This window comes from Psammomys obesus, unplaced genomic scaffold, assembly GCF_907164565.1.
Source record: "Psammomys obesus unplaced genomic scaffold, mPsaObe1.curated_primary_1811, whole genome shotgun sequence".
NCBI lineage: Eukaryota > Metazoa > Chordata > Mammalia > Rodentia > Muridae > Psammomys > Psammomys obesus.
In genome coordinates, this window is record NW_026592890.1 from 7954764 (window position 1) to 7967687 (window position 12924).

At 49.9% G+C, this 12924-nt stretch overlaps 1 protein-coding gene across 2 annotated transcripts in view; it reads right to left on the reverse strand.

The window, feature by feature from the left end:
• Nucleotides 1-1183: 1183 nt before the first annotated feature.
• The window catches only part of Agpat4 (1-acylglycerol-3-phosphate O-acyltransferase 4), a 96904-nt gene continuing 85163 nt past the window's right edge, over nucleotides 1184-12924 (reverse strand). For both annotated transcript variants that reach the window (XM_055615989.1, XM_055615988.1), the window contains exons 4-9: nucleotides 9748-9909; nucleotides 9380-9533; nucleotides 7247-7349; nucleotides 5065-5140; nucleotides 3394-3592; nucleotides 1184-1846 (exon numbers count right to left, since the gene is read on the reverse strand). In XM_055615989.1, coding sequence (XP_055471964.1) covers nucleotides 1752-1846; nucleotides 3394-3592; nucleotides 5065-5140; nucleotides 7247-7349; nucleotides 9380-9533; nucleotides 9748-9909 — 789 coding nt within the window. In that variant the 3' untranslated portion in view covers nucleotides 1184-1751. The remainder of the gene's footprint in view (nucleotides 1847-3393; nucleotides 3593-5064; nucleotides 5141-7246; nucleotides 7350-9379; nucleotides 9534-9747; nucleotides 9910-12924) is intronic.

Consider the following 12924-nt stretch of genomic DNA (forward strand, 5'->3'; position numbering starts at 1 on the left):
ACTGACTCGCACATAGACATCTGAGGCTGCAGTGAGTCTGGACGGGATGTGCCTTTGTGGACCCCCTGGCCAGCTTTTCCAGTGGGGGAGGTGTGCCAGGTGGCATGTAACTGCCCACCTGGTTATCGGTCCAAACAGTGCTGGCTTCTCTTGTCTAACAGGACACATTGTCCAGTGTTAATAACTGATCCCTTTCAGAACATCACCGCCCCTTTCCTCCTCTTGCTTTGGTTGCATCTGGCCTCTGTTGACTACACTCAGTCTGCAGATGTCTATGCATGAGCTATGCTCCAAAGACTGCTGAGGAGAGCAGGACCCTCTCATGTTATAACAGGAGCCAACCGAAAGCTCAGCGGGGAAAGCAGAGCCCTAGGTTGGGCCCACCTCACCTGTGGGATATGTTCTAGACAGCACCAGACTCCTTGGCACCCACAGACAAGCTGAAAAGGACTATGGTGTCGTCTTGTACATGACCCTGCCCTTGTTTCGAGGGCTTCCCCCACTCCTGTGACTGTTTTTGATGTCTTCATAATCAGCTGGTTTCAAAAATCAGCTTAAAATTCAAGACTAGTGGATGCCTTTTCAGCAAAAGCGGGAAACCAAAGCTGTTCCACACCATCCTCCGTGTGTCTCAAGGGAGCACTCAGTTGGTCTACCAGTGCCCTTGTCTTCACCCTTGCTCAGCTCAGCGGGGCTCCCATGCCCACATCTCTTGCAGGTACCGTCACTGCATTGGGATATTGTGGTGGTTAATGCATGCTGCTTGTCAATTTGATAGGACCTAGGGTCGCTGGGAGATGAACGAGACTCTGGTTGGGCCCGAGCAGGTCATTAGATGAGACTGATTGACTAATGGAGGGACAGGCCCACCTTAGCCCCAGGCTCCACTATTCCACGGCTGGGGGGGGGGGGTTTCTGAACTGAGCAAGAGAGCGAGCGAGCGAGCAAGTACCGGCTTTCATCTCTTCTGCTTTCTGGCTTTAACCAGGTTCCTCACATTCCTGCTGCCATGACTTCCCCCGGAAAGATGGACTGTACCCTTGAACTGTGAGCCAAACACACCCTTGCGACAGGGAGATGGTTCAGGATTTTGTTACAAGACTTGTACACACCCAAATGGTCAGTCAGTGTATGAACTTAACACAAGCTCCAGCATCTCTCTCCAGGGAGTACAGCTGCCGAGTGGCTGCCATCTGGAATACCACATCCAGGGCAGAGTGGAGAGCAGATTCATGTAAACGCATGCCACAGACAACCCAGACAAACACTTTAATTCTTTTTCTTATTTGGAGGCATAATTTAGTGATCTTACCTAAAGCACTTTTCACTCTGTCTCTGGCAATCGAGAGTCTGAGAAGACGCAGCACCACAGGATGACATGGACACCTTCCCTTCCACCCCAGCCCCGCCCTTCCCTGCAACCTCACAGACCCTGTGTCACAGGGTCACAAGTACACACGCAACGGCGCACCCATTCTCCCCTCCACATCTCTCTCTCTCTCTCTCACACACACACACACACACGAAACTGAAAAGAAAGATAACCAAACCCACTAATTCACATGGTTGGGTGGGGGTTGTGGTGGGGAAAAAAGGTTTAAGAACGTCTTCTTTTCCCATCAGGCGCTGAGAGGCTGTGGTTTCCATTCATCCCAGCCAGGCTTCCCTGTCTCCATCACTGAACCCTGCTACAAAGGCTAGGCAGAGGCCAACAGTTCCCCAAGGTTCCCTTTGGAGGTGACATTCCGAAGTCAGTCTGTGTGTTTCTGTTTGTTGTCACTGTTGCCATACGCAGAGCCCTTATCGATTTCCGTCACGCCAATCATCCATCGAACTCCCACGGAGGCTGCGGAGGCAGGGAAGAGCAGTTAGCGTCCCAACACACTCCAGGGGCCCTCGCCAGTGGGAGCCCCGAGGAGGACAGTGGCTGCGAAACGCAAGTGAATCTGGTGTACCATTTGACTCCAGCTTCGGGGCCTTCCTCTGCACGCCAAAATGACATTAAAAGTAAAAGAGCAGGGCTGTGCTGTGGGGAGGGTCACCCTTGCACGGTAGAGGGAAACAGAATTGGGTAAGCAGCACATAGTGTCCTCAGGGTTCACACAATTCTCTGCTTTCTGCACCGATTTCCAAGGCAAAGGTGGTTCTTTGGAGGCTGTGAGGCAGTGGCTTGGGAGTGGGGCTTCGTTGTGAGGAAGCAGGCACAGCGTCCTCACAAACTCCACCACTAGTCGGGCTGACGACAGGGAGCAAAAGTCACTGGCCCCTGTAAAGCCGAGGCTGTCACAGAAGGTGGGAAGCGTACCTGGACACTGCCATGTAAGCAGTACGTCCGGAGGCGGGGCCTGGTGAGCGCCTTGTGTGCTAGGCCCCTCGTAATCACTGAGCACACAGCCTGCAGACACTGTGTATGCTACAGTGGGTAGGGGAGTAGCTGCAGTGTGTGTGGCACAAAGCTGGAGCATCACGTTCTTTGTGTAGGAACTGCTCGAGGCCATGCAGCGGACAGGGAGGCCAGCCTATGCACAAAAAGAGGTGTCTACTGGGACGCCTTCTAGGGAAGTTGAGACAAGCCCTGTCCCAGTTTCGGTACTTGGGTGGAGCGTCTCAGCAGCAGCAGGACGGACAGTGACATAGAGGAAATGGTAAGAGATGTGGACTCTGCTCCAGAGGCCTCAGGAAGGGGAGGAGTGCTGGCTCAGAGCAGTTCGGGGAAATGTAGGACCCAGGTGGGCGTAGTGGGTTGTGCCTTGATCCTTAAGAGATGCTGTCAAGCACCAGGCTGTCAGCACCAAGTGGGAGTCCATCCTGAGACACTTCCTGCTCAAGCCCCTTGCATTGGCTGGAGACCACAGTATTTTTGTTTCACAGAAATAGCCAGCCTGTTTGTTCAGGACGTGCATACCAGTCTCCTTGGCTGGTGCACACAGGCTTGGTGTAAGAGGACCCCCTGGGTAAGTAAACCTTTGTGAAGAATGAAGAAAGCTCTTTCTAAGCTCCCTCACTCAAACCCCATCAGCTGGCTACTGGAGAGGAGTCCCCTAGGGAGGGTCAGCTGTCTGCTTTTAAGGCAAAGAGCCTGCAACTAGGACCCTCAAGACCTTTGTCGTGCCTTCCTCTGGAGAAGAGAGAGAGCCAGAAGAGCTATCTGCCGACGGGGGGGGGGGGGTGTTTAAAGAGTTGCTTCCCCAGCTGTCTGGGGTCAGGGAATTCCAGCTCCATCTGGCGGCGCAGTTCTCCAGGCACACCTGTAGACTGCAGGGAGCACTAGGAGCCTAGCCCTTGAGGGTGCTGTTCAGCCTGCAAGGAGCACTCCCCATCCACCCCACTCCCACAAGTCTGGTACCTGCCAAACATGCTGGCTCTGCTCTGAGCCTCTGGCTCTGCACTCACCCATACAGAAGATGAGGACCAGGCTGGCCAGTGTCACCGAGGAACCACTGCTGACCATGCTAATGAGGAACTGAAAGAAGGGATAGAGCAGCAGCGACGCCCAGAACAACCAGTTGACCAGAGCCCAGGGCCGCCGTGGGGGAACCCAGGGAGTCTCTGGGAAGACCCCTGTCCTGTAGTATTCCTCCTGAAAGGCATCCTGGGGGGACAGGAAGGAGAAAGTGCCTCAGACACCATGCTGCCTTCGACGTGGTACTTCCCAGACCTCTGGCAAAACTTTATGAAAAGTGCTCTGTGGGCAGGCACTGGAGACTTTCAATGTTACATGGTGTCCCCTTCCTCCAGTGTCAAATGGAGAGACAGCTGCCACTAGCCTTCCTGTGTGCAGGAGGAAGGAGCTCAAGCTTGGGGCTGGCAGCCTCAGTCATGTTCATCATATCCCAGGCACTGAGGAAGCACAACAGGACAGTGGGCTGGGTTGAAAAGAAGGTGAAAGGCCACGTGAGCTCCACCCACACTCAACCAAGGACCCACTGTACACTGTCACTCTGACCTCTCAAGATGCAGCTTCCCATCAGCCGGTTTGAAGCCTTGGAGCTTGGAAGAGAAAGGGCTGGGGATCTGCAAGGCACTGCTCGGGTGGTAGCTATTGCTTCGGATGAATTCCATGGGGTCAAGTCAGGGCAGTGAGGATTATGTTCTGAGGAGCCTGTGAAAAAGCAAGGCTGTGCCCAGAGGAAGAACAAGCTGGGGAGCTGGGCCAGGAAAGCTATGGTGACCCTTCAGGGATGACTTCTTGAGTCACACTTTGAAGTGACATGGGCACCAAATAGTCTGCCCAGGAGCAGTAAAGTCTACGTCTATTACTAAAGTGAGCTCTCCCATTGGGAAATGCGCCCGAGAGACCAGCTGCATGAAAAGGAGTGGTCCGGGGTGGCCAGACCACTGTGATAGATTGTATCGGTAAGTAGTCATGTACTGTTTAACCTTGTTGAAGGGGTCTCTGGGAACAAGGAGGCTCTCATCTCACTGAGCTTGTTATTTCAAGTGTCCTCCATAACTGTGCTGGGGATGGCTGGCCTCTGACTCTGTGACAGGGAGAAAGGAAAAGAGCAAGCAGCTAAGAGAATGAAAAACATCGAGCCCCTGAGAACATCTGGAAAATGAACCATTTCCAACAGAAATGACAGTTGTTTGCCCATGGGATAAAAATGCGTGAACGGGAAGAGGAAGCCCGAAGCTTATCCATGGGCAGAAAGCTCAGTTGAGAACTCCAGCGTGACTGCCATTCAGGTGATTGTTTCCTCCTGGAAGCTCTTAAGTCCCCAACTGAGGATGTTTGCTGTTGGTCTTTCTACGTCTTGCTATTCCCTTCCTTTTGCTTGCTGCCTGTTAAAAAAAACTTGCTCACTTGAAACTGAAAGTTCAGTGATTGTCACTTAAACTTTGGACGGCACGGAACAGCCATTACCTTCTCTTGGTCCACTGCACACACATGATGGTTTTACTACCTGTGAGGCCACCTAGCAATGTGTGTTGCTATGTTCTATCACAGCTTGACATGTAGATCATTAGGGGCACCAAGACCTGGCTCCCGGTGCCCACCCTTCGGAGTGGCATCTTGGACTCTAAATCCCATAGGTCCACCCACCTTGACCCCAGTGCACCCACCTTCTCCTGGTAGAGCTTGTGTAGCCAGGCCGAGCATTTGTCCTCATCCTCTGGGATGCCTTCCATGGGGATTCTCCTGCAAGAGCAGAGAAGAGCTTGCAGAGAAAGAACCACACCGAGGTCCCAGGCCACATTTCTGAGGGACAGTTTTGGCTTCGTGGGCCCTTTGCCTATGCAGACTAAACCATGTGGAGGGGGCGAGGGGGCAGTCCATGGGTGGAAATCCCCAAATGTAGCCGTGGCCGCGCAGAATCAATGACAGAGATGCCAGCAGTGGGCATCATCTGGCTTCTGCCCAAGAGGACAGTGCTGCCTCGTTTTCCTTGTGCCGTCCAGCAACAGCAGAACCCATGCATGTGGGGCAACACGCTCGCTCGCTCGCTCTTCAGCCAAGGAGCAGCAGGAATGGGCGGACTACTTCACACAATACTGCCCCAGGTCTCCGCTGGGGCACACCTACATTGAGGCAGAGGCTCAGCCCTCACCCCCTGCCGCAACACATATGAGAAAGCGGGGCATCTGGACAGAATAGGGACCTCTGAGTTACTATGTCCCTGACTGGCTGCAGGCTGGGACTGGCAAAGGTTGGCAGGACTCATGTATTAGCAAAGAGCCCATCTTAAAACAGGAAGTAACTTCCTGTTTTTACTTAAACAGGAAGTAACTTCCAGGTTTTCTGGTCCCTATGATCTCAGCCTACTGGCTCTTGGGATCTCAAGCTCAACTGCTTTGGTCCATGAACAAGTGGATTTGTCACAGTTTGCCATGGGACATTTCACACCCCAGTGTACCCAGAAATATCTTAGTAAGGATAGACTTTTTAAAGAGAGATTAGCCCATCACATCAATAGGGACTCAGAGAAGAATCTGGGATTTCATTTTGCCTCTGTTAGGTTGATGGCTTCCTTGTGGGGCAGTAGTCTCCATCAGTAAATTCTTCCTGATATTAAAAATCCCTGCAAGCTTTCCTTGACCTTTTTGGTCCCTACATGTTTCCATGAAATTGACACTTTTTCTTTCTTCTTTGTGACCTGATTGCAAATGAGGTCATTAAATATGCCTCAGTAAAACGGTTAGCAAGGCCTTGCAAAGCATTTCTTCACTTGCATAGCTGGAGACTCCACAGACCTACTCTTTTTTAATCATGTATTGGACAGTAGTGTCCCAGATGTGTTAATACTGTACATGGCATTGTGGTATATACTGGAGAATGTCCCAGTCGTCCCCTTAAGTGGGTTACTGCACACGGACAAGTATGTGAGGTAGCTGCAGACCCTTCCTCAGGGGCCATGAACACTTGCTGGCTTTGGTGGGTGAACTTGAAAGGATCATGGTTGCCTGTGTATTCTATTCCAATTCCTACATATGCTCCAAAGAACTGCAGTTACTAAGAAAATCCCCCATCCCTGCCCCTGTGAGGGTCAAACAACCTATCTTGTACCCTACCAGGGTCCAGCTGAGTGGAGCTCTTTGCCAAGTGTCAAAGGAACTCCAGGAAGGACCCACTCTGTCTCTGGTGGTGGTGGATGTTGTGGAGGGAGTGTCGGTCTTATCGGGTGATGATGGCGCCTTTATGTCCGCCATATACTGAGCAATATGGCAGCCTGGGCCAGCATCATCAGAAAAGGAAACTAATAAAGTAAATCCTCTGCTTCTTCCTTATTTTGTGGAAGAGCTGGACGCATTCCAGGGAGTTAACATGGGCTGTCAGGCCACAAAAGCATTTGTGTATTTGAACAGTTTGAGTGGGATGGCGGAGTGCTTAGCCATTGGGTTTTCATCATGTTGTGCTAGGATTTGGCATCCAAAGGGCCTATACCATTTGACTTCTGTGTGGACATTTTAGGGCCTCTTGACAGCTCTCAAGGATGACCTACAGCAGAGGACACCAGTGCCACCTGACCCAACTCAGATTGGATTCTAAGAGTACGTCATAAATCACCCTGTGGCTTCCTGTCTGCTGCATCTTCCCATTGTGATTCAACTAGTCTTGGTGACATGCTGGAGATCAAGAGTTAGGTACATCGTGTAAGTCAATAATATAAATAAAAGACTGGAAGTTGAATGGGAGGCAGACTTCAATCAAGATGCTAACCAGAAACTTTGGGAAGGCAGCCTCCTTGTTAGTTAGCACTCAGAAACAAGCCCTCCCTTTGCTAGGAAGGAACCAGGGCCAACTTACCTAACATAGCAATCAGCATGATATTTCTTTCCATTTAAGACTCCCAGCAGTGTTGGATTTTCATTGTTTCTGAAATTGAGTGTACAGTCATATACAGCTGGGACTATAAGACAAGACAAACACAAGGCAATACATAGCAGGTGAGGCCAGTTCTGTTTGATAGTCGCACACACTGGAAGACATAGCACACCATAAACCGTCTACCAATGACACACGTGGCAATGATCTCTTCCTCAGGTTTCCCTAGATTGGTCACTTGCTCTAGATAGAACATGTGTCATCTCTTGTGATCAAAAAGTGAGTCATAGAAACGGTAACTGCTGTGGTCCGTGGGCTTTGAAGCAGCGATGACTATCAGATCTATACTGATGATGGTGGCGATAATAATCAGAGCTTCGCATAGTTGCAAACGCTGATCGTTGATTAAATAGGGGTAGAAGAGGAATTAGATTCATTCAATGGATGAGTCTGTTATAGAACTATTATTTTTTAAATGTAAAATTATCAAATACCATTTTCTTTTTTAGAAAAGATTTATTTTTAACTATGTGAATGCTTGTCTGTGTGTGTACATGCACATGAGACCAGAAGAGGGCATCCGATCCCCTGTTGCTGGATTTATAGGCAGTTGTGAGGTGCCAGAGAATAGTGATAGAAACTGAATTCCAGTCTTCTGCAAGCTCACTAAACTATCTCTCCAACCCCATTGTAACCCTTTCTATGAGCATTTTTGTGCTCCCCCACCCACCCCAACAGAGCAGCCACCAAGCCAGGATATGACATCTAAACCCTGGAGGGGAAAGGTAGCTTGTGTGTTAATGGTTCTATTCAATGGTAAGTTATCCTGTCAGCATATTCTACATTTCATCCAAGCTTGCTTCTGGAGCCCTGCCTGGGACCTGGCGAGGCTCAAGGAGTCCTCAATGGGTGATTTAATGTCAAAGAAGCAAGTGAATAGAATTCGGGAAAATGGCCTCTCTTTACTGTGGTAGGCAGCAGAGGAAGGAGAAAAAGGGGAGGAGCCTGAGAGTGTGGATGAGCGTGGTAGCCACTACCACTTCTTCCTCGAAGTGGGCAGTTTGCTTAGACCCATCACTCAATCTTCCAAACCTAGGTGTTCTAAAGAGTGGACTCACGAGTCACCTCATCACAGTGGCTGGGGTGATAGATGCCAGTCACAGCTGCTGGTCACGCCCACTGTACTCACAATGATATGATCGTGAGCCTGTGCTGAAAGCTTTACACGAATGTGCTTACTGCTAGTACAAGTAGCGGGGGAGGGGATCATATGAAGAAAGGATTCAGCTGTTATAAAATCACCATCCATTTTCCTTCCCCTGATGCCTGATTCCCCCCCTCCACAGGTAGGTAGGTCCACTGTCTTTGTTGATGGGAGAAGGTCCCCATGCTGTCTTACAGAAGAGTGCCCAGAGGCAGTGTTCTCAACAACCCACCACTCTCCCTGTCACTGGTGGGCTTTATTGCCTACCAGTGGGCACTAGCCCAGAAGATATGTAACTTCTTGTCCTTGGTGCCCTGACGACATCTTTGACATGGGGCTAAGATGACAAGGCTATAGAAGCTAGTAGCATGGATTCAGAAGCCACATCTGACCTGCCTCTGGCAACAGAATAGGGCCAGCTTGGGCCTGCGGGACAAAGCATTTTCTTGGCGTGCCTAGCATATGAAGTTCTAGGAAGGCCTGGCCATCTCTGGGTGCCTTCACACTTGAAGCTATGTCAAGTCCTGTCCAGCCCAAGGACCAGGGATTAGGGATGTGAGAGGGTTTATACAGAAGAACAAGAAAACATTTTGAACTGAACAGGAGGGTTAAAAAGGAAATGGGGGCAAGTTATGGCAAGACGCCAGGGGCTTTTAATCTATAGTGGCTTGAGGCTCTATAGTATACAGGTCAGGTCATTTGCAGATGGTTGACAGCATCAGACAAGCCAGAATTGGCCTCAAGGACTCTGCAGCTCTGAGATCAGGCCACGCTGCAATGACGCCACTGACCAGCAGAGGGAAGTATTCACTGGGATGCAGAAGTTCGAGGGGCCCAGCCAGACTGGCACCTTCCTCTTGGCCCAGGTTCCACCTAGCCTCGAAAACCCCCTGTTTCGCCAACATCCTTACCTACATCTCGCAAGCACTTCACGGTGATGGCAAAGCCCTTGGTACGTGGCAGCAGGTGGTGCTTGAGGCTGGGCAGCCCCTTGGCTTTGGCCACCTGCATGCTGATCTGGTGCTTCTTCTCCGTGAACCGTGTGCCCTCGCAGTGAATCAGGAACTGGAAAGCAAAGGACGCTGGTCACACAGGATCCCACAGTCACACAACCCCATGCTCATCCAGAGGCCACAGGTCCCAAAGAGGTTCATAGTCACACCTGACCCCAGGTCAGTCCCAAAGTGTCCTCACATTACACAGAGTCCACACATGTTCCTGTGGTGACGAATTTAGTTCCCCAGGAGCCAGACAGCACACTGCCCCCTAGCCTACACACCAGATACTTCTCTGGGTAGTCCCGGAGGTGCGTCAGGCTCTTGGCGACTGTCTGCCGATCTTGTTCCCACTTGCGCGTGCAGAAGATCATTTCCACGAAGTACCACATCCAGCCAATGATGGGGACATAAGCCAGTTCTTTCTTGGCCAGGACTTTCGAGTTCTGAAATAGAGGAAGAACCTCAGGGTGTCTGTGAAGGAGACAGAAGTTACCTTGCACCTTAGGAGATCTTAGGGGGGAAAGGAGTGGCCTGTCAAAACAAAAGCTGCAAATCTTTGATTTTGGAGCCCTTCCCACTGCATTCTTTGACCTGAGGTCAAGGTCATACTCATCACTGGAGGAGGACACTCCATGGATAGGGGTCTGTGAAAGTGCCAGCTATCAACTAAAAGTATAAGGGATCATAGCCTTCCTAGATGATTGGCATGTGTGTGTTCACCAAGTTCATCCTGAAGCTCTGTCTAGTAAGTCTGTATAACGCCGATCAACCCATCAGCAAAGCCACTGAGTTCTTACAGGCAAGGCCAGCAGAGTTTGAGGGGCTCCATAGCTGGCATGGAAGCAGGGGAGGCTGGGAGATCAACTTAGGTCAAATGGATGTTCTTACTCGTCTCCGCCACTCATCTCTGAAACTGGAAATAGGCCAACACCTCAGGCCAGAGCAACTGGAGCTGCCCTCCCAGCAACTATCCCATGGACACACTTTGTGGGCACCAGGGGTGGGATGGGGAACTAGCGATCTAATGGGGCAAGAGGTCAGAGAGATGAAAAATTACTTTTACCTTGCAGGATTCATATTTCTCTCTCTCTCTGTGTGTGTGTATGTACCTGGTGGATTGTGGGATCTAGGGGTTCAACCAGAGGTGATGACTCAAGGGTCTGTATTCCCATCTCGTTTTTCTATCACCAAGCATCACTTTAATCCCACAGTAAAGCCATTCATTGACTACAGCGCATACTATACATCAGGTAATGTAATACCCAATAGTGCAGTTTAAGGCCACAAAGCAGAGCCCAAGGACCAGTCTGTGTCAATGCAGTTTTTTTTTGGCACAAGGGCCAGCATTCACCTGAATGTAGGGGCGACACAGCTGCTACCATGGGCTAAAGATCAGTCAGAGAGACGATGTGGTCCACAGAGCTGAAGCACTCGCTCTGGCTGGCCAACTACAAATCAGATTAGTCAACCATTAATTTGCAGCCACTAATATTCACTCCATATTAAAATCTCATGTTATGCTAAATAGAAGATGGATAGTTAGTTGGGGAGGGGTGCACTAGGCTAAGATACAAGTTAACTCATTTATGCCTGACATTCTGGAAACTCTCAAGACAGTAAGACGTAAATATGTCTAGGAAAGCCTAAAATTACTAAGGGTAACCTATACCCACCAGGTGCTGAAGTATCTTCCTTAGCCAGGTTTTTAGATGACCATACATCCTACAACTGGAAAGTTCATGGAGATGGGAGAAAGGAATGGGGGATGTAAAGGCTGGGGGATGGGGGGGATGAAGGTTGAGAATGTTACCATGGGTGTCCTACCCAGCCAAGAAGGATAGCACCCACCTCTCAGGGAACACAGCCATTCTCCAAGCATGAATTTAGCATCTCCAGCTAAGACAGCTCAGCTCGTGACCAGACAGCCATAGAAAGAAGTGCTTTAAATAGCATCGGGGCTCCGAGCACCTGAACCCTCAAATTTGGTGACTTTTAACTCACCTCACTACCACACTGCAAATGAGACCCCTTCTAGGTCCAGGACAGCAGCCTGCCAAATGGAAGATGCAAACCATCGCCTGGCTTGCAGGTTAAGACAAATGGCCAGCATGTTTCCTGTCCTCTAACCCCTAGGGTCTGGTAGAAATCTGCTCAGGGCTGAGGTCACTCAGCAGGATGGTTCCTGCTCAAGGCTGTGTTTACACTAATAGCTTACTAGGTTTCAAAGATGAAACCACTCCTGAAGGTTTATGAGTTAGTTCTTGGGTTGAGCCATGGTTGGTTATTTCCACTAAATATATAAAAATTCAAGCTGACAAGATTTCTAAGCAGGAAAAGATGCTTGGCGGCCTGAGTTAGAACTCCCAGACCCACGCAGGGAAAGAGAGAATGGAATCCTTGTGCATTACCCACACACACACACTACAAATAAATCCAATTAAAAACTGCTAATTTCTGAAGTTTAGTGATGTCATGAGCTTGTTGTTAGGATTCAAGTGGCTGAGGTGCCGATTTAACAACCAAATTGGACCTGACCTCCAGGTTCTCCCAGCATCCCTCCGTCCCTGCCTGAACTTTCCAGGCTACAGCTGGGCTTCCTATCCCCCAGAGGCTCTTCAGCATATAACCCAGACGTTTTGGTTCTCTTTCTTTTTCCCTGCACGCTTTCTCTCTCACCCCCTCCCCCGACCTCCGCTTTTCTGTCTCCCAGTCTGCATGGCTACTTCTCTGACCACCTCCCTCCTTTGACTATCCAGTGACCGCGCCTGAGAGCTGTCCCAGTAAACCTGTTTTTCTGTACTTTAATTTGGCTTGAATTGGCTCATTCATTTCATCAGCGGAGAATACCTATCACTTGTCACTCATCATTTTGTTCTTAAAGTTTCTTTTAAAATTTCAATTAAAAATAAATATATTAGGTCATTTAAGTGAAACTTTGAAATGGATGAATGAGATGTTTGTTAAAAGGAAGCAGGTCAAAAGGACACACTTCAGTCTTCTTGTTCCTTGCGTACCAACTGAAAACAAGTAGCAAGTCTGATGGGATCCTGCCCACCGTGGGGTCAGGTCTAGCTGATCTCAACAGAGCATGAGCAAGGCAACCAACAGTTCAGCCTTGGTTCCCACTCATGACATGAGAATTTATCTCCTGGAAATGTTACTCTCAAACTTACGAGTCCATGCAAGGACCCCCTTTAGGCCAGGGATTGTCCCAGTGCTGGGGACACAAAGGTGGGCAGGGCTTCCTGTGAACGTGAAGGTAGGCAAAGTTTAGAGACAAACAGTAGTGGCACACTGGAGATTTGATTGGTCCCTTCCCCTGAGCACAGATTAAGCAACTGGCCTTCTGTGAGAGGGAAGTGCACAAGGAAGCTGGGGGTGGGGGGGGGGGGAGGATGGAGGAGGAGAGCAGAGCTTAAAAAATGATGAACTGGGAGTGGCAGTGGGCATCGAAAGTT